The following is a 25,713-nucleotide window of genomic DNA, read 5'->3' on the forward strand; positions in this document are numbered from 1 at the left end:
TCTTTCATAATTCATAGTTTGAGTTATTTTTTTTAGTATTAATTTGCAGTCGTGTAAATCCAAGCTGGACTGACTGTACATATCCTGACCAAGGGAAATAAAATTCTCCCTTTGTGCAGTAATCTACACCTGGCTTTTCTGCCTCCGTCCACAATAATATACATTATATAGACTAAATGTCGGCTAAAATTAACATTTATTTGCAACATAGTATAGCAAACTATTACATGATGAAAAACAAATTAGTTTTAGTTAATTTTAGCCAAAAAAAGAAAAATAAAGTCTCTGTTTTGAATGTCTGGGGTCACCAGAAATTTGTGATGTTGAAATGGGGTCACAAACCAAAAAAGGTTGGGAACCACTGCATTAACCTTAAAAAGGAGAGATGTAGTGTACCTGGTTGTAGCACTAGTGCTAATTTCCAACCTGTAGTCCCTGGGCAGGCTGATGTTATCATAAAAAACACAGACATTAATAAAAAATAAAACATATAAAAACCAGTAAAAAATGCATTAGGAACGTAATGTTTGTTATCTTAGCACCTGGATCGGGTTGTCTCTTTCACAGTCTTCACCATCATCCTCGAAACATCTGACTTGTCCAGGATTGCAGATAACATAGCTTTAATCTTGTATGTGTCAAAGAAACAAAAACCAGTCACTGATGGAGGAAACAACTCTTAGGCTACATTCAGACAGCAGGTCTTAACCCTTAAAGACCCAAACATCCACCAGTGACCAAAACCATCCACTGATCTACAATGATTTATAACTGTTGATCCATTAATCCTATCAATACATGTAAATAATTGGTGTAAAATATAGTTTGTCATCTTTTCATGGTCATCAAATATGACCCATTTGGACTTTCAGAGGCTCCGTAGTTATCATGGAAACACCGTCATCTTCTACAACACTGATTCACCATGGAGTTTGATAAATGACCCTGGATGGAAATACTTGATTTTATGTTCAGTTAATGACACATTTTACTGAAAAAGTCACTTTTTCTTCAGTTTTCACTGTTTTTGATATAATAAACCTCCACTTTAATCTGAGCTTTTATGAACATCTACATGATCTACAGGAAAATAATTTATTTATACTGATAAAATGCAAAACACAGAAGACGATATAATAATAAATGTTGATAAATCACTAAAGAAAGGTTGGATATAGAGAAAATTTCATTTGGGAACTGCCTAAAAAGTAGTACTGGGTCATTGTGGGTTAATGCACAATTCAGATTTTTTGGTGAAATCCGATTTTTTTGTGTGCTCGTTTACATTCCACATTAAATGCGACTTCTATCAGTTTTGAGTATGAACTGAATGCGTCTCTGAAGTGACCCACATGCGCAAAAGAGGTCCTGATGTAATACGTGACCACGCAGGCACGCACTGTGTTTACAGAAGTAAATATGTTTTTCCCGGGATGTGGAATTGTGATGTTTATCACATTTCAATGACGTAAAGGTCAGATAAATGCGACCTGGCTGTTCTGACTGAAGTCACGTTGCAAAATATCAGATACATATTGGATTTAGGACCACATATGAAAGTGGCCTGGGTCAGATTTGAAAAAATCATATTAGTGCTGTTCAAACTGTCTTTTATAGATCGGATACAGGTCACATTTGAGCAAAAAAATCGGATTTGGGCCACATTTGCCTGCAGTTTGAACGTAGCGTTAGATTAAAAGAAAAATTAAGGATGAAAGATAAAACCAAGCATGAGCTGGAACAAAACAGAGGGCACATCAGGTCATTTGGAAATGTTATCAAGTTAAAATATGTATGTAGAACACGCAAAATGGTTGATATTTTATTAATTAAACACTTAAAAGTTAGGAATTTGGTCATTGTTTTGTTTATAATAATAATGGATTGGATCTCTAGAGCGCTTTTCAAGGCACCCAAAGCACTTTACATTATTATTATTATTATTATTATTATTATTATTATTATTGTCTTATGTTCTATTGGTCATTTCATTGTGTTGCACATTACACCCTTTATAGGACAATTTTTCTTCATTTGGACAGTGTTTTACATTCTATTATACTATTTACACTAATATTTTTGCCTTTTGCGTTCTTTCACACTGAGCAGATGCTGCCAAGAATTTAGTACAAAGTTTCACTCTCCTTGTAAACAAACGAGGAGAGCGAACGTGACAAAAAAAACTGACTTTGCAACCTACCCTGCTGACTAAAACACCTCTAATGTCTTTTACAACCGACATAAAAATCATGTGAAACGATGCAGAGCGTAGAAGCACAGTTCCGTGCTCAAAACAAACTCCATATTCAGACACTTTTGGAGATTTTCTGTTTTATTATGAGGTTTAATTTGAAAACTTGTACAAATGTTCTAAAGTAAAGGCGATAACAGTGGAATAGGACAGTTTTTGGCTTTTCCACGTGGTTATTTATCTACAGAAAAAATGCTTAATCATGATATAAGTTGCAATATGGACATAGAATTCCCTACATCAGGATTTGAGATGTGGCTCGTATCTCACAGCTTTAACTGTAAATTGAACGTCCCCAGGTCTTTGCCTCTGAATCTGGTAGTACTTAAACTTATTGAACAGGCTTTATTCATTAAAAACAGGTACTCGGGCCTATCATAAATGCTTAGTCTGGTTCTAATCAGGGTACTGACTGTTAAATGCTCTTATATCCGTTTTATGGTCATGCGGAAAGATGAACTGCAGTGTAGGCAAAAGCAGAGCACAGACCACGTCCAGTGTGCAGGGGTTCTTACTGTATGTTCTGTATTAACCCATGAAGACCCAAACACCCAAAAGCATCTATGGATATAAACTGACCCATGAATCCTATCAATACATGTAAAAAATTGGTGTAAAATACAGGTTGTCATCTTTTCGTGGTCATCAGATATGACCCTTTTGGACGTTCAGAGGCTCTGTAGTTACCGTGGAAACACTGTCGTCTTCTACTTATTGACAGTGAGAATCAGTTCTCAATAGGGGTGTGTACTGGCAAGAATCTGGCGATACGATACAAATCACAATACTAGGATCACAATACGATATATCACGATCAGGGATGCGACGATATGAAAATTTCCTATCGTTATTGTGTTGTTGTGACCAAAATTATCACGGTTATCATTATTATCGTGATATTGTTGAAACTGTGCTCAAAACATGTTCAAAAAGTACTTATACACACACTGAAATAATTTAACCAAGTTGTATTTTGAAAAATAAATAAATAAATAAAATTAAATAACAGCCACAATGTACTTTCTATTGGCAGAAACATTAAAATATTAACATGTAAACAATCAAATATACAAATGTGCATTAAAGATGTCACCTTATGGCCACTGTTTGACCATTTTCCATATCAAGTTTGAGTTGTTTAAGTTTCTTTTTCATAGATAGATAGATAGATAGATAGATAGATAGATAGCACCTGGAGTGCTGCTGCTTCTCCAGGAAATGTGCAGTACCATGAGTTTTCAAAGTGCAATAATCAAACACGGTTATCATGATAATTAGAATTTAAACGGTAATACCAACCGTCGGGAATTTTACTGTGGTTTATTGTTATACCGGTAATCGTTACATCCCTAATCGCGATATATCATGAATGTGTTAAAAAGGCAATTTTTTTTGTTAGTTTCTTCTTTTAAATTATTTCCTTGAAGAATTTAATTACACTAGAAATATGCACAAATACTAAACACATTTTTTATTTGATCACAACAGGATCTAATGCAATATCACAAAATGTTCCTGTGTTCAAACTTAAATAATGTTTTACAGACATTACAGTTTAAGATCCTGTTCAAATGTTCGTATTCTATTAGTTCAGAACTAACATCAGAACATTATTTTTGTGCAATCCCACCAAAGGAACTAACATTATTTAATAAAAGAGTGTTAAATAATAATAAATAAAATATAAACAAAAAAGAAAAAAACAAAAACCAAAAATGAACCTCCACAATATCTGTATTTGAATAAAAACCTAAAAATATTGATACAGTACTTTTTAATATCGATACTGTATTGTGAAATGAAATATCGCGATATATTGCAGAACCGATATTTTCTTACACACCTAGTTCTCAACTAACTTACCTGGTTACTGGCTGAACTCAAATCAACACTGTACACTAGAGCCCTGCAGGTCTCCTGATGCACGGTGCATGTTTTCTCCCGTGTGTCTGGATAATCTGCACTACTGCACCTCACTAACAACAGCTGCTTGTAACCAGGTAAAATGTTCATGTACATATTCATCTTCACCGGAATCAAGTTTTCTTTGTTTTGTGCTGCATGATCACCTGCCCATGCACTAATGTTTCTCCAGGTGTTTGTACTAATATTTAAAGGTTAACTGTGTATACTGTATATGTGAACTCATGCTATGTAATGTGTGGGTCAAGGTTATAATAGTTTTGCATTTTTCATTATAGTTTAGTTTTAGTTAGTTTTGACTTTTTTCTCTAATTCAGTTAGTTTTTACTCATTTTCAGAGCAGGTTTGCTAGTTTTTATTAGTTTTCTTTTTTTTTTTTTTTTCTAAATGCTTAGTTTTAGTTTAGTTTCAGTTTTGTCGTATCTTTTATCTTCTTCACTGTCGTATTCAAATAAATCCCATACAGGACTCTACTTTCTCCCAACTTTAGTCTCCATGTTTCCAGGTAGAGTGGGGACGAGAAGACGTCTTTAAACGACAAGTGACGAAAAGTGACGGACTGTGAAGTAACGTATGGTACCGCTGGCTAAAACTGCTAGAGCGAAACAAATCGCTTTCGTATCAATCCGACATTGACAAAGACGAAAACGAAGGGAATTTTATCCATAATTTTTATTCGTTTTAGTTAGTTTTGTTAGTACACAATACCGTTTCAGTTAGTTATGATTTTTTTAATTTTAACTGTAGTTTCTATTTATTTCAGTTAACGAAAATGTTTTTTTCAATTGTAGTTTTCGTCATTTCGTTAGTTTTCATTAACGATAATAACCTTGGTGTGGGTGTAGCCTTAAGTACCTCCGCCAAGGAGGTTATGCTTTTGCCGGCGTTGGTTTGTCTGTCTGTCTGTCTGCGTGCAAGATAACACAAAAAGCTATGGACGGATTTGGTTGAAAATTTCAGGAAATGTTAACACTGGCACAAGAAACAAATGCTGAAATTTTGGTGGTGATCGGGGGGGGCAATGATCTGCCTTGGTGGAGGTCTGCGCTCTCTGAGTGCTTTTCTAGTTTTTAAAATGTTTTTTTTTTATTTTATGAAGGTTGGTATTTTACATCTTACCCAGGGACAACAGTTGAAAAATAGCTTTTTTGCTAATACTGGCACATTTACAGAAATGTTCATTAATGTGTACTGTCCCTGCTAAATAAACAAATAAATGAATTAATAAATAAACTAGAAAAGCAATTGGAGAGCGCAGACCTCCGCTAAGGCAGATCAGTGCCCCGCCCCCATCACCACCAAAATGTAATCATTTGTTCCTTGTGCCAGTATCAACATTTCCTGAAATTTTCAGCCAAATCCATTCATAACTTTTTGCATTATCTTGCACACGGACAGACAGACAGACAAACCAACACCGACAAAAACATAACCTCCTTGGCGGAAGTAATAAAGGTTAAAAAAAAAAAAAAAAAGAGGTAAATATCAAGAAAAATTCATTTGGGAACTGCCACAAAAGTAACACTGGTAACACCCATAAAGACGGGTTAAAGCAGTAACAGTAAAGATGACCTCTTGGGGTCACTTGGCTGTAGTGGTGCTCCGCGACCCCACCCATCCTAGTGTTCATCCACATGTGTCAGAGAGCTGGGGGGGGAGGGGGAGGGGGAGGAAACTAACAGCTCAGCGTTTTAAGTGTTTACCGTTTGTACCAAGTGGGCAGATTTTTATCTACGTGGCGCTGTCGGGTCCAGAGTGGGGGGAATAACGCTTTTGAATGCTCAGCCGAATGGGCAACAATAGCTGTGGCGTTGGAACAATGTGGCCACGGCTCAGGCAGCGGACACAGGACGCAGCTGCCAAGGCTGCAGCCTCCAGCTCCAGATACACAACTCTCAGGCTTTACCTTTGGCACACATGTCATTCTCATAAATTTCACTGGCACACAATGGGCATTAAACACACAGTTTAACCCCTGGAGGCGTTTGATGTAGTATTAACTCTCAGGTCCGGTCTCAGGTGGAGCGGTGCGCCTGGCGGGATCAGGAAATGCGTTGGGAGAGGTTTTTGCAAAAGTGATCCTCTAATTCTGCGAGCACTTTCAGACCCAGCTTTATCAGATAAACCCAGGCCTAGAGAAGACAGAATGTCTCAGGTAGAGCTTTCATAACGTCTAAAGGAATTTACTTTGATCAAATAGTTCATGAGTTAAATTGCGTTTGTAGGGAGATGTTTTATATTTCATCTCTTGGCTCTAATCTAAAAAAAAAACAAGAAAACGTAAAGCTCAGATGTGAAGCATCATCTGCGATCGTGTAGCAGTTTCATTGTTGGAAACAAATGAGATCTGGCATTTAGAGCATCGAGAGTGAAGAGAGGAATGAGGCAAAGTGAAGAACGATGTAGGGTTTCACTTGTGTTCTGCTACTTTTTCACCCACTCAGACGGCAGTTAATATTTCTACGACCTATTATAATAACAAATACATACTGACGACTAAGTATAATGAGCTGTGAAGAAATAATATCCTAAACTTGCATCAAAATAATAATAAAAAAAGAAATTAAGTAGATCTGCAGGTAAACGTACACACTATGGGAACAAAACAGTGGCTTTAAATCCTATTTGTTGTGATGCATTTTGTCATCACAGCTCTTTCGGCTTCAATAAATCAAGGTTTTCCTCATAATACATTAAAAAAACTAGCACTAAATCTAAATAAAAACTGAACTAAAGCTAAAACCACTTCCTCTAATGTTAATCCCTCTATGTCTGACAATAGTTAACACAAACACACTAAAGACTAATGAGAACTAGCTGTGAATAAATAAGTAAAAAAATAAAACATGAAAAGGCACCAAACAGACACTTAAAACAATATGGACATTAATATCATTGGACCTTTTTCATGAAAGTAAAAAAATGAAAACACACAAACCAGAATGAAGTAGATCTGCAGGTAAACGTACACGATATGGAAACAAAACAATCGCTTTAAATCCTGTTTGATCTGATGTATTTGGTCATCACAGCTCTTTCAACTTCTATAAATTGTTTTTTCTCATAATACCTAAAAAAAACTAACGCTAAATCTAAATAAAAACTAAATTAAATCTATAGTCAGTTCCCCGAACTATAACCTCTAATGTTAATCTTCGTTTGTGTTCTAGTAGTTAAAACAAACACACTAAAGACTGATGAGAACTAGTTGTGAATAAATAATTTCCTTAACTTACATAAAAAACAAAACATTAAAAGGGACAAAACAGACACTTAAAACAATATGGACATTTGATATCATGTATTCTATCATTGGACCTTTTTCATGAAAATAAAAAAATGAAAACACAAACTAGAATGAAGTAGATTTGCAGGTAAACGTACACAATATGGAAACAAAACAATCGCTTTAAATCCTGTTTGATCTGATGTATTTGGTCATCACAGCTCTTTCAACTTCTATAAATTGTTTTTTCTCATAATACCTAAAAAAAACTAACGCTAAATCTAAATAAAAACTAAATTAAATCTATAGTCAGTTCCTCGAACCATAACCTCTGATGTTAATCTTCGTTTGTGTTCTAATAGTTAAAACAAACACACTAAAGACTGATGAGAACTAGCTGTGAATAAATAATTTCCTTAACTTAAGTAAAAAACAAAACATTAAAAGGCACAAAACAGACACTTAAAACAATATGGACATTTGATATCATGTATTCTATCATTGGACCTTTTTCATGAAAATAAAAAAATGAAAACACAAACCAGAATGAAGTAGATTTGCAGGTAAACGTACACAATATGGGAACAAAACAATCACTTTAAATCCTGTTTGATGTGATGCATTGTGTCATCAGCTCTTCAGCTTCTATAAATTATTTTTTTTCTCATGATACATAAAAAAACTAACGTCAAGTCAAAAATAAAAACTAAATTAAATCTATAGTCAGCCTCTAATGTTAATCTTCGTTTGTGTTCTAATAGTTAAAACAAACACACTAAAGACTGATAAGAACTAGCTGTGAATAAATAATTTCCTTACGTAAAAAAATAAATAAAATGGACATTAAAATGAAGGACGTGGTCTCTTTTACTACATCCAAAGTCATTTTAAATCAATGAGAAAAGGACAAATGTGGGTGCAGATGTTTTTCCAACTGACTGAATTGGGTTCGGCTTTGAGATGCTTTTAAGGAACATTGTTGTTATACTTTTAGTACCTTTTAAAATAATGGTGATGTTGTATATATACGTTCTTATCAGTTTTAAGTTTGTTTTTAGTACTGACTTTCATTTTGTTTATGTATATTAGTGTGGACGTATGGCTGTGATTTCCATTTTGTGTAACTTCTGCTGCTGCTTTCTTGGCCAAGACTCTCTTAAAAAAGATATTTTTAACCTCAATGAGCTTTTTTTCCCTGGTTAAATAAAGGTTATAATAATAATGATAATAAAACATAAAAAGGCACAAAACAGACACTTAAAACAATATGGACATTTGATATCGTGTTCTTTCATTGGACCTTTTTCAGTTTCTAGAAATCAAGGTTTTTCTCATAATTCATAAAAAAATTAACGCTAAATGTAAATAAAAACTAAATCAAATTTACAGTCAGTTCCTCTAAACATAACTAGGGGTGTTAGAAAATATCGGTTCTGCAATATATCGCGATATTTCATTTCACAATACAGTATCGATATTAAAAAGAACTGTATCGATATTTTTAGGTACTTAATCAAATGCAGATATTGTGGAGGTTAGTTTTTGTTTTTTATTTTTCTTTATTGTTTATATCTTATTTATTATTATTTAACACTGTTTTATCCAATAATGGTAGTTCCTTTGTTGGGATTGCACAAAAATAATGTTACGTTGTTAGTTATGAACTAATAGAATATGAACATTTGAGCAGGATCTTAAACTGTAATGTCTGTAAAACATAATTTAAGTTTGAACACAGGAAAATTTTGTGATATAGCATTAGATCCTGTTGTGATAAAATAAAAATGTGTTTAATATTTGTGCATATTTCTGGTGTAATTAAATTCTTCAAGGAAATAATTATTTTTAAGAAAGAAACAAACAAAAAATTGCCTTTTTAACAGTATCATGATATATTGTGATATATCGTATCGTGATCCCAGTATTGTGATTTGTATCGTATCGCCAGATTCTTGCCAATACACACCCCTAAACATAACCTCTAATGTTAATCTTTGTTTGTTAATATTTTAACACAAACACGCTGAAGACTAATAAGAACTAGCTGTTAGGAATTAACTTCCTTAAAAGTAAAAATAAAACATGAAAACTTAGAACTTAGACAATGGGAATAAAACGATTGCTTTTGAATCGTATTTTAATATCAGGCTTTCTTTGATAATGAAAGACGCTGAAAAAAAAGGTATAAAGTTTTCATATCATTCCTTTTCCAGCTCCAAGAAATCAATGTTTTAGTCATAATACATGGAAAACTAACGATAAAACTAAACGAAAACCAAACTAAAACTGAAAAATGAACGTTAAATATTTGTGCTTTTTAAAATCAACTGAAAAACTCATCTAAAATGTCTCTTTTGCTACATTAAAAATATCACGTATTCTTTCATTGGACCTTTTTTTAAGTTTCAATAAATCAAGGTTTTTCTCATAATTCATAAAAAAACTACCGGTAATTGTAAATAAAAACTAAATTAAATCTACAGTAAGTTCCTCTAAACATACCCTCTAATGTTAATCTTTGTTTGTGTGTTAATATTTAACACAAACACGCTGAAGACTAATAAGAACTAGCTGTTAGGAATTAACTTCCTTAAAAGTAAAAAGAAAACATGAAAACTTAAGATAAAGGGAATAAAACGGTTGCTTTCGAATCGTATTTTAATATCAGGCTTTCTTTGATAATGAAAGAAGCTGAAAAAAAAGGTATAAAGTTTTCATATCATTCCTTTTCCAGCTCCAAGAAATCAATGTTTTAGTCATAATACATGGAAAACTAACGATAAAACTAAACGAAAACCAAACTAAAACTGAAAAATGAATGTTAAATATTTGTGCTTTTTAAAATTAACTGAAATATTATGATATAAACCTACAGAAAACTGAACTAAAATGGCTCTTCTGCTACATTAAACATACCCAGATGAGGTTCCTTCTGACATTCGACATGTTTACTGTAGCTTTTGTCACTCAGGGCCTCTCCATTCCAGATCCATATCTCTTTTTTAATATTTTCTCCATGCGCCATCAACCCCGAAGCTAACATTAATCATCTATTCTTTTTTTTTTTTTTTTTTAACTGTAACGACTAATCTCAGATCCCTAATTTCTATTAGTCCAGAGCAGTTAAGAATGCATCCCAGCCTGCTTCGCTGTGTAACAAAAACTGGAAGCTGTCAGTACATGCAGATTGTTGCCAGAGATCTGCCCTTGAGCAAGGTTACCAACCAGAATTTCAACAGCGAGGTGAAATGTGCAGACTCCAGTTTGATAGTTTTTAATCGATGGGAATACAGATTATTCCTTTTTTTTTTTTTTCTTTAACATATTTATTTATCATTTTTTGATGCAGATTTAAGTTACACGAAAGAAATACTCATAAAACAAAAAAGGTAAAAGAAGAGGAAAGAAAAATAATAATAAAAAAAAAGAAAATAAGATAAGATAATAAAAGCAAAGAAAGGAAAAAAAATAGCCTAATAGTAGACAAATCTGCTTATTCACAATTACATCCTACACACAAGATATGGACATGTAGTGTAGGGAAATATAGATCTTTCTTTTTTATTTATTTATTTTTTTTTACATTTTAATTTAGCATTTTTTGGTGCAGACTTAAGTTACATTGAACATTTGAATATTAAATTTCAGAGGCATAAAGCATGTCCCATTCTTCCCACCCTTGGTCCTACATGACATATTTACCTCCGCCAAGGAGGTTATGTTTTTGCCAGGGTTTGTTTGTCTGTTTGTCTGTCCGTTAGTGTGCAACATAACTCAAAAAGTTATGGACAGATTTTGATGAAATTTTCAGGGTTTGTTGGAAATGGGATAAGGAAGAAATGATTAAATTTTGGTGGTGATCGGGGGGGGGGGGGGGGGGGGGGGGGGGGGGGCAGACCAGAAAATTCATCAAAATCTGTCCATAACTTTTTGAGTTATGTTGCACACTAACGGACAGACAAACAGACAGACAGACAAACAAACCCTGGCAAAAACATAACCTCCTTGGCGTGGGGGGGCCCACGGGGGGGGGCTACTGATCAGCCTTGGCGGAGGTCTGCGCTCTCCGAGTGCTTCTAGTTGATGATAGTAATTTTTAAAAAAAAGCAAAATACTCATAAAACAAAAAAGGTAAAAGAAAAAGAATGACAGAAAATAAGATAATAAAAGCAAAAGAAGGAAAAAAAAATACCCTAATAGTAGACAAATCTGCTTATTCACAATTACATCCTGCACGTAAGATATCTGCTTTTTCATGTTTCTTGTTTCTGATGTGTGTACGTCACACTATTTAATGAACAAATATAGAACAAGTAAAGATGAACCGTAGAAGTTAAGAAAATTACTCACTGATTTTCCACCCTGTTATAGTCTGTTCCACCCTGTTATGTTCCATCCCACCCTGTTAGGAAAAAACGGTTTTTATTAAATAATTTAACAGAATCATTAAGTTTTGTGAAAATTTTTGGACCATGTTGGGAAATCAGGAACATTGAATGCGCGTGTATGTATATGTTTTTAAAACTGCCAGTATTTCCCATGCTGTCATTAAAAATGGGTAAAAAAACAGCATTTTTTGTACAAAACACACATATACTATTTGTATTTAAATGACCTGTTACAGTTTCAAGAATAAAACATATTCTGTTAGCAAAAGGGACATACTCTTTCTACGAAAAGTCATTATTACCAGAAAATATCAGGTCTGCTGAGAGTCTGAGTTCTTTTAAGTCCAGGTTAAAGACTCACCTGTTCACTGCTGCCTTTGACTAAAAGGCTTTTGACTTTTTAAATTTTATATTCTCTTTGGAAACTCTGCACTGCAACTCTTACTTTAATATGTGTGTGTTTTTATATTTTTGGATTTTATGTGTTGTTTTCTTACTTGCTGTTTTTAATCACCTTTTACATGTTTCTTTTATAATGTTTTAAATGTTTTTCTTTTTCCCTTGTCGTTGTATTTCAATGTCCTGTGTGAAGCACCTTGAATTGCCTGGTTGCTGAAATGTGCTATACAAATAAACTTGCCTTGCCTTGCCTTATTGATCAATATTTACATGTTTAACTATTTGTGGTCTGTATGTAAATGTCCCTAACAGGGTGGAACACATTCAGAGACAACATTGAAGAAAATTACCTGTAACTATTATTTTATCTATCTGTGAGCTGGACCACTATGCATTTCTTATAGTTAAACATGTCAGGGTTGAAACAAAATATTAAAAATATTAGAGCATTAGAAACATTAGAAACGATTAATCGATTAGGTGCTTAAAGCGAATGCAAAAATTCACGATTCGATTAATCGACTCGAATTTGATTGAAGGGAAATATTCTATTGCAGTTTTCCCAAATCGAAGCTTCTTTGTGTGTCATGATAAGGGTCCGTGTGAAACACAACAGTGGAACCAATGTTTAACAGCAGAGAAATGAAGGAAACAAAGCTTTGATTCAGGAGAATTGTGGTTGAATTATTATTTTTTTTAATCACTTTGAGTCGATTAATCGTTTCAGCTCTAAAAAATATAAAACATAAGTAATTTTTTTTGCAAAAGTTATGAAGCCAAAATGTTGCCGCAAAAAGAGAATCACCCATGGACGTGTAGTGTAGGGAAATACAGATCATTCCTGGTAGACAACAGGTGTCAAACATGCGGTCCGGGGTCCAAAACCGGCCCGCCAAAAGTTCCAATCCAGCCCGCAGGATGAATTTGCAAAGTGGAAGTTAGGGCATCAAACTCAAAATTTCATAATAACCTATAAATAATGACAACACACCAATGTCTTCACTTTAATTTAGAGTAAAAAACACTAAATTATGAAAATGTTTACATTAACAAACTATCCTTTAACAATAAAATGCGAATAACGTGAATAAATATGAACAACCTGAAATGTCTAAAGAAAATTAAGTGCAATTTCAACAATATTCTGCCTGTTACTAAATGTTTTGTGCCTTTGTAGATCTGATCTATGATGCATATGTATAAATGATAAGTCGAGGCATAATACTGTTAAAACTGTACTTATATCTCTGGACAAATTTAATTTTTTTTAGGTTATTCACATCCTTTTTGTTTGGATAGTCTGTAAATGTAAATACTAGCATAATTGAATGTTATTTTTTGCACTAAAACAATTTGGAGTTGTCATTATTTATTGGCTGTTATGCTATTATTTGATTGGTCTGGCCCACTTCAGATTAAATTGGGCTGAATGTGGCCCCTGGAAGAAAATGACTATGACACCCACTCCAACACGTGTAGCCACTGTTACCCATAATTCCCTGTGTTTTTGTGCATGATACCAGCCACTTTGTCAACTCTAATTCTTACTCTCTTCCTGTTTTTCTGTGTTTTGCAGGACCGGAATCGGCCCTTTGATGCTTTTAGCTTGCACTCTTTGGAGAATTCCTTAATGGATATGATAAGGACTGACCATGACAAAGGTAAACCACACCCTGCCGGTGGCCCACCAATGACTATCGCTGATATTATATGGAGGAATCATTTTGCAGGTTAGGAATATTCATACGTCCATGCTTATTCGGGTTGTTTTTTGGGTTTTTTTTGTTTTTTGCTTCATGGGCATATCATCTCTGGGTACATTTGTTTTTCTTTTGCAATATTTGCGATCTCTTTACCAATCGAGTATGGGTCATCATGTTCTGTTGGAAATTGAAATGATTAATTAACATAATGAGCCTTACCTGCAAAATCTCACCTGATTTTTATTTGTGTGTGTATGTTTGTGCTGTGGACTAGATGTGGAACATTTTACACTGATAAGATCTTTCTTCCTTTTAACCCATAAAGACCCAAACACCCACCATCGACCTAAACCAAATACCCATTGATCCATTAATCCTATCAATATATGTGAATAACTGTTGTAAAATACAGTTATTCGTCTTTTTATGGTCATCAGATATGACCCATTTGGATGCTCAGAGGCTCCGTAGTTACCATAGAAACACCGTCATCTTCTACAACATTGATTCACCAGTAAAACCCATGGAGTTGGATCAATGACAGTGGATGTAGACGCTTGTTTTTATGTTTAGTTAAAGATATTTTTGCTCAAAATGTCACTTCACTGCAAAAAATCTAAATCTTATCAAGTGTATTTTTTGGATTTCTAGTCAAAATATGTCATCACACTTAAAATAAGACATAATCACCTAAAGAGTAACTTTTCAGTGAGATATAAGAGCTGATTTTTAGACAACAGATCTTGAAAATCTTATTTCAAGAAATCTTACCAAGATAATTTTCACTTGTTCCATTGGTAGATTTTTTTTTTTTTTTTTTTTTTTTTGCTTAATTCAAGATTTTTTTTTGCTTAATTCAAACAAAAAAATTGCCAGTAGAACAAGTGAAAATTATCTTGGTAAGATTTCTTGAAATAAGATTTTAAAGACCTATTGTCTAAAAATAAGTTCTTATATCTCACTGAAAATTTACTCTTTAGGTGATTATGTCTTATTTTAAGCATGATGAGATATTTTGACTAGAAATGAGAAAACTACACTTGGTAAGATTATTTTAATAATTTTTTCCAGTGTTTTTCCTGATTTGTTTGAATTTACTCTGAGCTTTAATCAACATCTACATGATCACTGACTTAAATACAGGAAATACATGATTTACACTTAAAAAAAAAAAAGTAAAATAAAAAGGATAATATTGCAATAAATGCTGATAAATCATTTCAGAAAGGTTAAATACAGAGAAAAAATCATTTGAGAACTGCCACAAAAGTACCACTGGGTCTTTATGGGATAAAATCGCCTTCTTTCTTTGCCCTTTTCCCCTTTCTGCTGATTGGAAATGCTGAATCAAGTCACATGAAGTGTCCTGTGTATTTTTTTTTTTTTTTCTTTTGCTTAACATGTGAGCATAAATGTTGAGTGACTGAGTATGTTTTTGTCCACATTCCAGATAGTGTTATTTTTCCTCAGTGAATCACAGCAAAGCCAACTTTTCATAAATGTGACTTTATGAGGACGTGTTTTTCTCAGATCTGATAGGTATTAACAGTGAAAAGGAGGTTTAGTTGAAAAGTAAACCGACGTCCCACCCAGTTGTCTCTCAGAGAAGTAGGCGATTTCACGTTAAAATGTTTCTTCGCACCCTTTTATGGGCATTCAATGTATGTTTTTGCAGCAGCCGTCACGTGTCCACTGTAAAAACTTTGGGTCCCTTCTCCCAGACGGGGCCCTGTCAGGTTTGGTGTAGGGTTTTTACGCTCCCCCATCCTCCCATCTTAACAATGGAAAGATTGGTGGGAGGGGTATGTAATGAGCAGAGCATGTCGCTTTCTCATGCGTAGAGTCTGTTTTCTCAATCCTGTGCTGAGGGAGCATTGTTACCGGCCCGGTGTAGCTTCACTGGGAAGGTGTCGTAATGCGCTGCAGGGCTTCTCATGCGATTGTTTATCAAAGCTAAATGATAACACGGCAGATACAAACAGGATGGCACAGGAACACAGCTTCGCATTCCTGCATCTCCCTCTGATTGTTTACCTCTATCGTCATCCTTTAGGCAGCGTGGGGTTGTAGTTCGCTACCGGTCCAATCACAGAGCGGCTCCGCCCTGTGAGTGTATCGACTCACTGTCTGAGAAAGGCCTTGTGCACCCACCCGACTACGCAGACACGTTCATTTCACATCGCATTTGTGATTTAATGGAAAAACCGATATTACGCACTTCTGTTTTTTCGACATTTAGTAAATATCGGTAAAGTTTTGCGCAGATGTCCAATGGAAAAGCGACTACTATTGGCTGACTTTTGCTCTGTTAAAGCTAATATACAATTGGGCAATATAGGAAATTAATTCTATTAACTGTGGTTTTGTTTTAAGGAACTTGTGAAAAATGTCCAAATCGCAAAATTAAAATGATTCCTCTGGAGACATTTTTTGTTTAACAATATCTACCCAACACAACATCAATAGGACACCTGCAATAACACTGATGTTCACTGAAATAATCTCATCATATCCTATAACATGTGCAGTATCTATCAAATGTTTACAGTCTTCCAATTTTTTTTTTTATCTTTTCACACTATTTATCCCACAGTATTTTTTTTCTCATGTCATTTGCACTATTTCCAATGGCATTTGCACTACTGTCATGCTATTTACGCTACTTAACCCCTTTAGCCCTATCGGCCCACCCGCGGGTTGAAAAAATTATATTAATATTCATCTACTATAAAAATATAATAAATCAGGACAATGGATGTTTTTTTCAACTTTTGCTCAAAGTGTAGACCCTAATGTTAATAAAAGTACATCAAAAGTGTATTTTAGTGCAAACTTTAATGTTCAAACATGATTTTTTTATCTTTGTGGGGTGAAATGTATGCTATTAAAAGTCTCCGACACGAACAATTAATTTATGCATATCATCGTCAATCCAGCCGGAAAAAAAAACAGGCGAGGATAAAAAATTCTAATTTCTCTTTTAGTTTGTTACAGTTTACTCAGGCATAGTAATAGATACAATATTTTAGACAATGGGAATAGATTCTATGAGGTATCTAAATGTCCATAGACACCAAGAACATCCATATGAACCTTATTGTTGTGAAGTAATTCTTCATTTACTTTGGGTATGTCTGTTTAGGCGTTTTTCCCCTGAAAATATGGTCAGGGTTAAACAGGTTAATTATGTATATATATATATTTATTTATTTATTTATTTATTTATTTATTTATTTTTAACAAACATTCCTAGTTGCAATAGCTTTATTTTTTATTTTTTCTAATGTAAATAAGTGTGCCTTTTTATTGTTATTTGTCGTGCCTTGTAATTCTTCCACTAAACTGGAGAGCTCTACCTTAATTTTGTTGTACTTGTACAATGACAATAAAGAGATTCAGATTCTGATTCTGAACTAAAAATGGAACCAGGTGGTGTATCACAATATATACATTTTAAATATGTACTCCAGTCTTATATGGCATATAGTGTTAATAGAGAAAGAGAACTTTTGAATCACGTTTTGAAGATTAACTCACTTTATTGTCCTGGTAGGAAAATTCAGTCTTTGCACTTTACCCATGCTAAGACTCACAGCACCTACCATTAGCATTAGCATTAGCACATTAGGAGCAGTGAGCTGCCATTGAAGGCACATGGACACCAACTCCAAATCTTCATCATCATCACTGTGGTCAGAGGCACCGACTGCAGAATTAACCCATATGTAACTATTTTAATGGCGGGGGAAAGAGGAGAACCTGGAGGAAAGGTTCAGATTTGACTGAGAACCCTCTCAAACCTGGAACCTTCCTTTTGTGAGGTGGAGGTGTTAACCACTACGCCACCTTACCGCCTTGTCTTGTCTCCAGAAATTTCCAGAGTATTAAAAAAATAAATACATAAATAAGGTTAAACTTTCGTCCACCTCTAAGCTAATATCAGTGCTCTCAACTGAAATTACAGACTTTGAGAGAAAATAATAATCCGATAAATAAAAATCACCCCTATAATCAGACGATTAGATGTGTTAACTTTAGTGCATTTCCGATATATGGCTTTATTACTTTGAGTTAGTTTTTTAGTGACTGAAGAAATGAAGAAATTCACTGAAGAAATTTGCTGTTGCCTTTTTCTTACTCTATGACCCTTTAAGAATCTGCAATTATATTATTATATATTATGTTCTCATTACATATGAATATAATTTTATGAAGTGGATGGTGCTGCTATTTACTTTTTATTTTATTTTAATTCAATATAACAATAATGCAATACTGTGTATGAATATATTTGTGTACTTATATTTACTTTAGTTAAATTTATGAGTACTCTACATGTTAAAACATCACAGTCAAGTGCAAATAGGGTTCAAAGCTTTCAGTTTTCACCACATTCCTACATTTATTACCAGTCTGTAAACAATGTAGACTAGAGGTGTGAAAAGACCCAAAATGAAAACTGTAAATCACTGTGACGTGATCACTATAAGTGGCTTCCACTGACGCAAGAAACAAAGGAGAGAGAAGAGGAATTACCATCCAACGGTTTCAGGTTGGACATAAATGCAGATGGGAAAAAGTATTTTAACTGTCAGCCACAGGGTTGAAAATGGAGTGAATTTAGTTACTTTGCAATGAAAAATGAAAAAAAATTAATTCAATTGAACATCTTCAGCAGTTGAAAATGTCAACATAGCATCTGGTAAATTATAGCAGCAACTTTTCTTGTTTATTTAAAATGCTTGGTTGATTGATCTAGAAACACATGGACGCATTAATGAACAGAAACGTTGCTTACAGGCTCAATTTGCTGAAAAGATTGACCAGGGATTAGGAATCTGAATATTTAACAGTGTGCTAGTTAGTGTTAGTGCTCACATCTGCAAAATAAACAGGTGAGACTTAATGAAACACATCGACTCCTCCATAAAACTCCATAATATTACGATCATAACTTATTTTCAATGAAAGATCAGCCGGTAATTTCCAGTCATGGGTCAGATAAATAATCTGGCCAATCCCTGGTGCCTCCTCAGATAAGGTTTTTCTATTTTGGTTTGGTTTTTACTTGAGCCAGCCACTGACATTTTAAGCCTCCGTCCCACTTTGCCACAAGTTAAGGATCACCAGTCAAAGCTAATTAACCCAGTAGGCCCAGTTTCTGCATTCCCAGCTGAACGGGATCCACCCACACTCATCCCATCACAAACATTTCTCGCATGCCTCTCATTGTGACTGGAATTGTTGTTTTATACGAGTGCCTGCGTTTGTGTATTTCTGGAATGAAAGGAGAAGGGCTCGTAGGGCGATGCGAATGAGTATCGGTGGGTCTCTTAGAGGAGGTGTGAGGTGAGATGACCCCACCTACCCAACAAAACCTACCCCACTTCCCTTCCTCGAGGAAGGCGAGGCCGTCTCGATTCAACCAGTTCTTTGTGTTTGTTTGGAGAAGAGTCGGCTTCAAAGGGTGTGTGTGGTTGTCTGTGAGACTGTTTCTTGCCATATGCTCTAAAAACTCTGTACTCCTGTGTGAGGGGAAACGGGGCTGCAGGAATGTCTGAACAAACGGGCTCTTTCTGCAAGGCCTGGTCTGCATGTAGATCCTGAACTGGGTCAGCAGAGCTCACGTGGGGAGGGCCGGGCACCCCCTCCACCCCCCACCCCCCCCCCCTAACCTCACAAACACACACAGGAGACTCTCCCCTTGGCCTGGAAAAACACCACCGTTTAACAACAGCCGCAACCTCCGCTGCCAGCACTAGTGTCACCCACGTCCACTCACATGCCTACACACAGGATACACACAAGCAAATTGTTTCTGACATGTAAATCAACTGTGACATTCCGTGCAAAGCGCCCTCACCACCTCAGACACTTCTAAGATGTCACTCCACGTTCACAGTGGCCAGCCCAACAGATGTGATACTGTTTCTAATGCAGTCGGCCACTCCTCACATGTACAATCACACCATGTTGTCATGCACCACTCAAGATACTTAACCCATAAACACCCAAACGTCCACCGTCGACCTAAACCACAGGTGTCAAACATGCGGCCCGGGGGCCAAATCCGGCCTGCCAAATGGTCAGATCTGGCCCATGGGATGAATTTGTGAAATGTAAAAATTACACTGAAGATATTAACGATCAGTGGTGTCAAAATCATTTTAATTCAGGTTCCACATCAGTGGCGGCTGCTCGTCTTTCAGACAGGGGAAGCTCACTGTCAGCTTACATAAAAAAAAAGAAAAATTGTCAAGTTATTTAAACATAAATTCAGCCCTCTGTTCCTTTTTAAGAAAATGGTCAGTGACCTTATCGTACCAACTAAACAAGAAAACGTTGAAATTATGTTAATTTGAAACAAGGAAGTACAATGAGTGTGTTTTATTTACAGTGCAAGAAATGAACAAGTAATTTGGTAGTGGTTTCTCTCTCGGTTTCACAGCAGAATGCGCGACAGTATTAAACTGAACTGTGTCAGTGAAAGAGTAGATCTCAAAATAGCTGTCAGTCAAACGGCATTCAGCCTTTCGACTGATCCTCCAATCAGCACGTGGAAGCCCAGCGTCCAGCCCGGCCAAGCTCCGCCCACAGCTCCATTCACCCCCAGAGACGCTGGGCGTCCGGGGGCGGGACAGCATCGTGGCATTTATCCAATTACCGTCCAATTTTGAGGCGATGAAAAAACTGTTCCACTCAGTCCCATTGAAGTGCATGGACGCTGAGCGTCTACGGACAAATGCACTGAGCAGAGATCAAATGAGAAAACAGTGCAACGGGAATGGATGAGTCGTGAACAACATCAAGTCCGCTGATTTGTGATAAAGCTGATTCTGAACGAACTTGTCTGTGAGATGAACGTGTTCTAACACATTTGTAGTCAATGCAATGTTAACACAACCGAACATATTTAACCATTTAATTTTCGCAATTTTAGGGGAAGTTGAGGTTCCCTTGCAGTCTATGAGAAATCGCCTCTGAGACAAATATAATTTCAAGTGGGTCAATCCAGTAAAATACTATCATGGTAACCTATAAATAATGACAACCACAAATTTTCTCATTGTTTTAGTGTAAAAAAAGTAAAATTACATGAAAAGGTTTACATCGACAAACTTTCCTTTTTCAAAAAATGTGAATAACCTGAATAAATATGAACAATCTGAAATGTCTAAGAGAACTAAGTGTAATTTTTATCAATATTCTGCCTGTTAGTAAATATTTTGTGTTTTTGTAATTGTAAAGTAAGTTGTAATGCATTTGTGTAAATGATAAACTGAGGCAGAATATTGTTAAACTTGCACCTGTTTTTCTTAAGACATTTCAAGTTGTCAATGTTATTCAGATTTTTAAGGAAACTTTATAGATGTAAACATTGACAGAATTTAATTTTACTTTTGTCACTGTTATTATTTTAGTGATCCGGCCCACTTGAGATCTTATTGGGGTGAATGTGGCCCCAGAACTAAAATGAGTTTGACACCCCCAACCAAAACCATCACCTGATCTAAACTGTTTAATACCCAGTGATCCACTAATTCTATCAATACATGTAAATAATTCAGGTAAAATACAGTTTGTCATCTTTTCATGGTCATCAGATATGACCCATGTGGATGTTCAGAGGCTCTGTAGTTACCATGGAAACACTATTATCTTCTACCACACTGATTCACCAGTAAAACCCATGGAGTTGGATCAATGACAGTGGATGGAGACACTTGGATAGATTTGACTTTTTCTTCAGTTTCCTCTGTTTTTGATATAACTCTCAACTTTAATCTGAGCTTTTATAAACATCTTCATGATAACTGAATTAAATATCGGGAAAAAACAGCTATAAACTGAAAAAACACAAAATACAAAGGATAATATTATAATAAATGGTGATAAATCACTTAAGAAAAGTCAAATATAGAGAAAAAAAACAAGTTCGGAAGTGCCACATAAGTAGCACTGGATCTTTATGGGTTAAAAGAGTTAATAAGTCCCTCAAGATCTGGTGGAACCACAAAGTCCTGTGTTCCCACTAAGGCATTGCCTCAGCTGGTCTGACTCACATCTTACTCATGCGTCAGTTATAATTTGCTGTTGATGTGATAGTACAGAAGTCAAACCCACACTATATAGCGTTTCTGGATTGCTAGGCCCACGCTTTATGTTCTCTTGAGGTAGTGGACCTGTGATGCACAGGAATTAATGGCAGAAAATATATATTGTGTTTATGTACATATACAGAAAAGGTTAACTCACTTTTGTATCCCCCTTAAACAAATTCACTCTATGAACTTTACCTGCCTAGGAACTAGCATTAGCACTTAGCATAATAAGAGCGGTGAGCTGTCACTGAAATATGCACCATCTTTAAAAACCCCACTAACCTCAATGTAAATATGAGCCCCAACATTAATTTGTGACAATGTCTTTTCATTATGAGTTGCTCTATCAATTACTTTTCAGTTCATCTGTTAGAGAAGATCTACTTTTAGTACTCTGTAAAATCAATGATCTATGCCAGGGGTGTCAAACTCATTTTGGTTCAGGGGCCATATTTAGCACAATTTGATCTCAAGCGGGCCAGACCAGTAAAATAATGACTTAATAACCTACAAAAAATGACAAATCCAAGTTTTTGATTTTGTTTTAGTACAAAAAAAACCCCAATTAAATTATGAAAATATTTACATTTTACAAAAAACATGTGAATAACCTGAAAAAATTGAAAAATTAGTGCAATTTTAACATTATGCCTCCACTTATTATTCATACATGTACATTACACACAGTGTTACATAAACATTTGGTAACAGGCAGAATATTGTAAAAAAAATTTGGAGTTTGGAACTAAATTTGAACAATTTCTACAATATTACATCTCTTATTATTAACACAACTACAAATCACAGTGGATCCATAAATGCACAAAACATTTAGTAACAGGCAGAATATTGTTCAAATTGCACATTTCGGGTTGTTCATCTTTGTTTTTATTTATGTATTTATTTGCATTTTATTGTGAAAGAATAGTTTTGTAAATATAAATATTTTCACAATGTAATGTTATTTTTTTCACTTAAATTTTTTCCACATAATTTTTCACAAAGAAAATTTGTCGTTGTCATTATTTATGGGTTATTGTGTTGTTATTTTTACTTGAGATTACATTGGTCTGTATGTGGAACCTGAACCAAAATGATTTTGACAACCTTGACAGTTCAGGTTCATTTTTGCACTTTCATGCTGCGGGCCAGAATGAAGTGTTTCGCGGGCCAGATTTGGCCCCTGGGCCGCATATTTGACACCTGTGATCTAGGCTAAAGATTTGTTTCCAAACACACAGAAAATATAAACTAATAGAAATGTGAGAAATGAGTGTAGGTATAGTAGTACAACAACACATTTATTGCTTTAAACTTTGGCCAGTATCAGCAGAGATTAAGATAGCATGTTTCTGTCCAAAACTAAAATGCTGCGACCTACATTATATATTGCGCATTAAATTGAACATCACAGTAATGTAAAAAGGATAGGTTGTAGTTTTGGGTTATCCATGTGCTAATGTTGGCTAAGCTCATCCTTTCTGTTTTTGCTGTATATTTGACACTAGTATTGCTTTTTTGCAGCAAGAAAGCACATTATTTCATAAGCTGTTGAACAGAAGCGGAGTAAATGTGCTTATATTGTCTTTTTCTTTTGGTTTTTGAGTGTTTTGTAAGATGTCAGATGATAAGTCAAATAGTAATTTCATGGTACGCCACCTCATTGTGGTGTGTTTGGGTGTCACCAATCACATTAGACAACGCCACATGTGAGGCATGGTGTTGGTGTACAAAACAGAAGGTGCTACTGCAGCCGGTAGCAAAACAAATACGGGTGTTGTTTGACTTTGTGGGCTTGTTGACAGAGAGCATTGGTCAATGGCTAAGAGCTGACACAGGAGGAAAACAAGAATTGCGAGCAGAGATCAGGTCAGATGAGTTACAGTGTGATTACGTAAGAGACTTCAGTGATAGGAAGTAGAGGGTACGGAACTTTTCTTGTAACCTTTACAAAGATAGAGCTAAACATTGTCTTTCAGTCTCTACTTTAAGATTAGCTCATGGTGTAAAGGTCTCAGGGGAGGGTAATATTTAGCTTCCACCAAGAAAACAGCTCCACTTGTGGCTTTACCTGTGCCTCCTATCATATTGTTTTCCAGAGATAAGAGTGCAGATTGATGTGGAGAAGGGTCACTCAAGCTTAAAAGGGAGGTGAGAGGTCAATAAGTTGATGAGGCTGAAGTTTGTCTGACAAGTTGGACTTGACTTCTTAACTTTCCATCCCACGGACGTAACAGCTCCCAAGGTGATCTCAACCGCAAAGGGATGCCCCTGTACTTTAAACGCCCGGTAATGACTGCATAAAGATAAGACGGTGTGTTTGTTGGCGGTGTCAAAGGTTCAGTCTCACACTGCTTCCAATAAACAACACTGTCAGAGCTAGTTTGTTTTGTTATGGGTAGAAAATTCACGACTCCTGTAAGCATGACTGGGCAGATCCAGTTCAGGCAACAAAACAAGTCTGGGCTTGTTTTGTTTATTAAAATCATGGTTTGTCCACTTCTCATAAGCCATGAAAAACTATTGAAAGCATGACAATCAGCATCAAGACGAACTGGATTCTGGAAATACTCTCTTATTACTATCCGATCCAATTTGTAAAGCACTTTAAAACAACTGCAGTGGGCCAAAGTGCTGTACAGAAAAATAATTAAAACCAAAATAGAAGAAAAAATACAGAAATAGATTTAAAGACATAGAAACTGTACAAAAAAGAAAAAGTGCTATACAGAAGCATAAATAAAACCCAAATAAAAAAATAAAATACAAGAATAGATTAAAAAGCCATACAATTAAAAACAACAAAAATAAATAAATAAATAAATAAATAGATAAATAAATAAGAACAATAAACCACTACCAAATAAAAATAATAGAATAAAGATAGTACCTTCAAACATCCCACATGGTTTTGAAAGCCAAGGAGAAAATACAAAGGGAACAAGTGTTCAGAGAATGCAAACCTCCGCCAAGCACCCCGAACGGTGTGCATGTGTGGATCGACTATTTCTTTTTAAATTCAACAGTTTCAAGGTTGTTCCATACAGCAGAAAAAGTTGAAGCTTGGTACCAGTCATGTATATGTCAAATTATATTAAATTCCAATCAATATTTGTTGAGTTATAATGAAAAATGTGTCATAAATGGGATTTTCAATGTTAAATGTAAATGTCCACAGAGTCCACATTCCACAGTGGATGTGGACAATTTTCTGCCAGATACAAGATATTGTTATAAGCTACTGGTGGATCAAATTGGAGGCTAATTGGAGTCATTTTGAATTTTTTATTAATTTTCGAAAATTGCTCAATGATTAGAGATAGGAAAATTTTAGATTTTGTGACCTTGCTGTGACCTTGAACTTTGACCCACTTGGTCCAAAATTTAATAGGTTGGTCCCAGGGCCTAGGCCTATCTATGGGTACAATTTGGTAAAGATGGTTGGAATAGTTTTCCTGTAAAGTTGCTAACAAACAAACACACGAAGCAAAGTGATCACAATACCTCCCGGTGGAGGTTATAATACAAATAATACATACTATACAAAGGGAATAATTTTATAAATGCTACTACAATTAAGTGAGTAAATAGCTGAGCAGAATTATGTTTAGATGGTAGCTGAAGTGATAGTTGAAGGAACTTTGGCCGTGTGATAATCATCTTGTCGGAGGTTGTTGGGTTCAGTTCAAGCCAGTGTCAAGAAAAAGAAGCAGGATTCGTT

At 35.2% G+C, this 25,713-nt stretch overlaps 1 protein-coding gene across 4 annotated transcripts in view; it reads left to right on the top strand.

The window, feature by feature from the left end:
• cpeb3 (cytoplasmic polyadenylation element binding protein 3) overlaps positions 1–25,713 on the top strand; it is a 100,893-nt gene that overhangs the window by 10,506 nt on the left and 64,674 nt on the right. For all 4 annotated transcript variants that reach the window (XM_030155886.1, XM_030155888.1, XM_030155887.1 and 1 more), the window contains one exon: positions 13,764–13,917. In XM_030155886.1, coding sequence (XP_030011746.1) covers positions 13,764–13,917 — 154 coding nt within the window. The remainder of the gene's footprint in view (positions 1–13,763; positions 13,918–25,713) is intronic.

This window comes from Sphaeramia orbicularis, chromosome 15 (genome assembly GCF_902148855.1).
Source record: "Sphaeramia orbicularis chromosome 15, fSphaOr1.1, whole genome shotgun sequence".
NCBI classification, from domain to species: Eukaryota; Metazoa; Chordata; class Actinopteri; order Kurtiformes; family Apogonidae; genus Sphaeramia; species Sphaeramia orbicularis.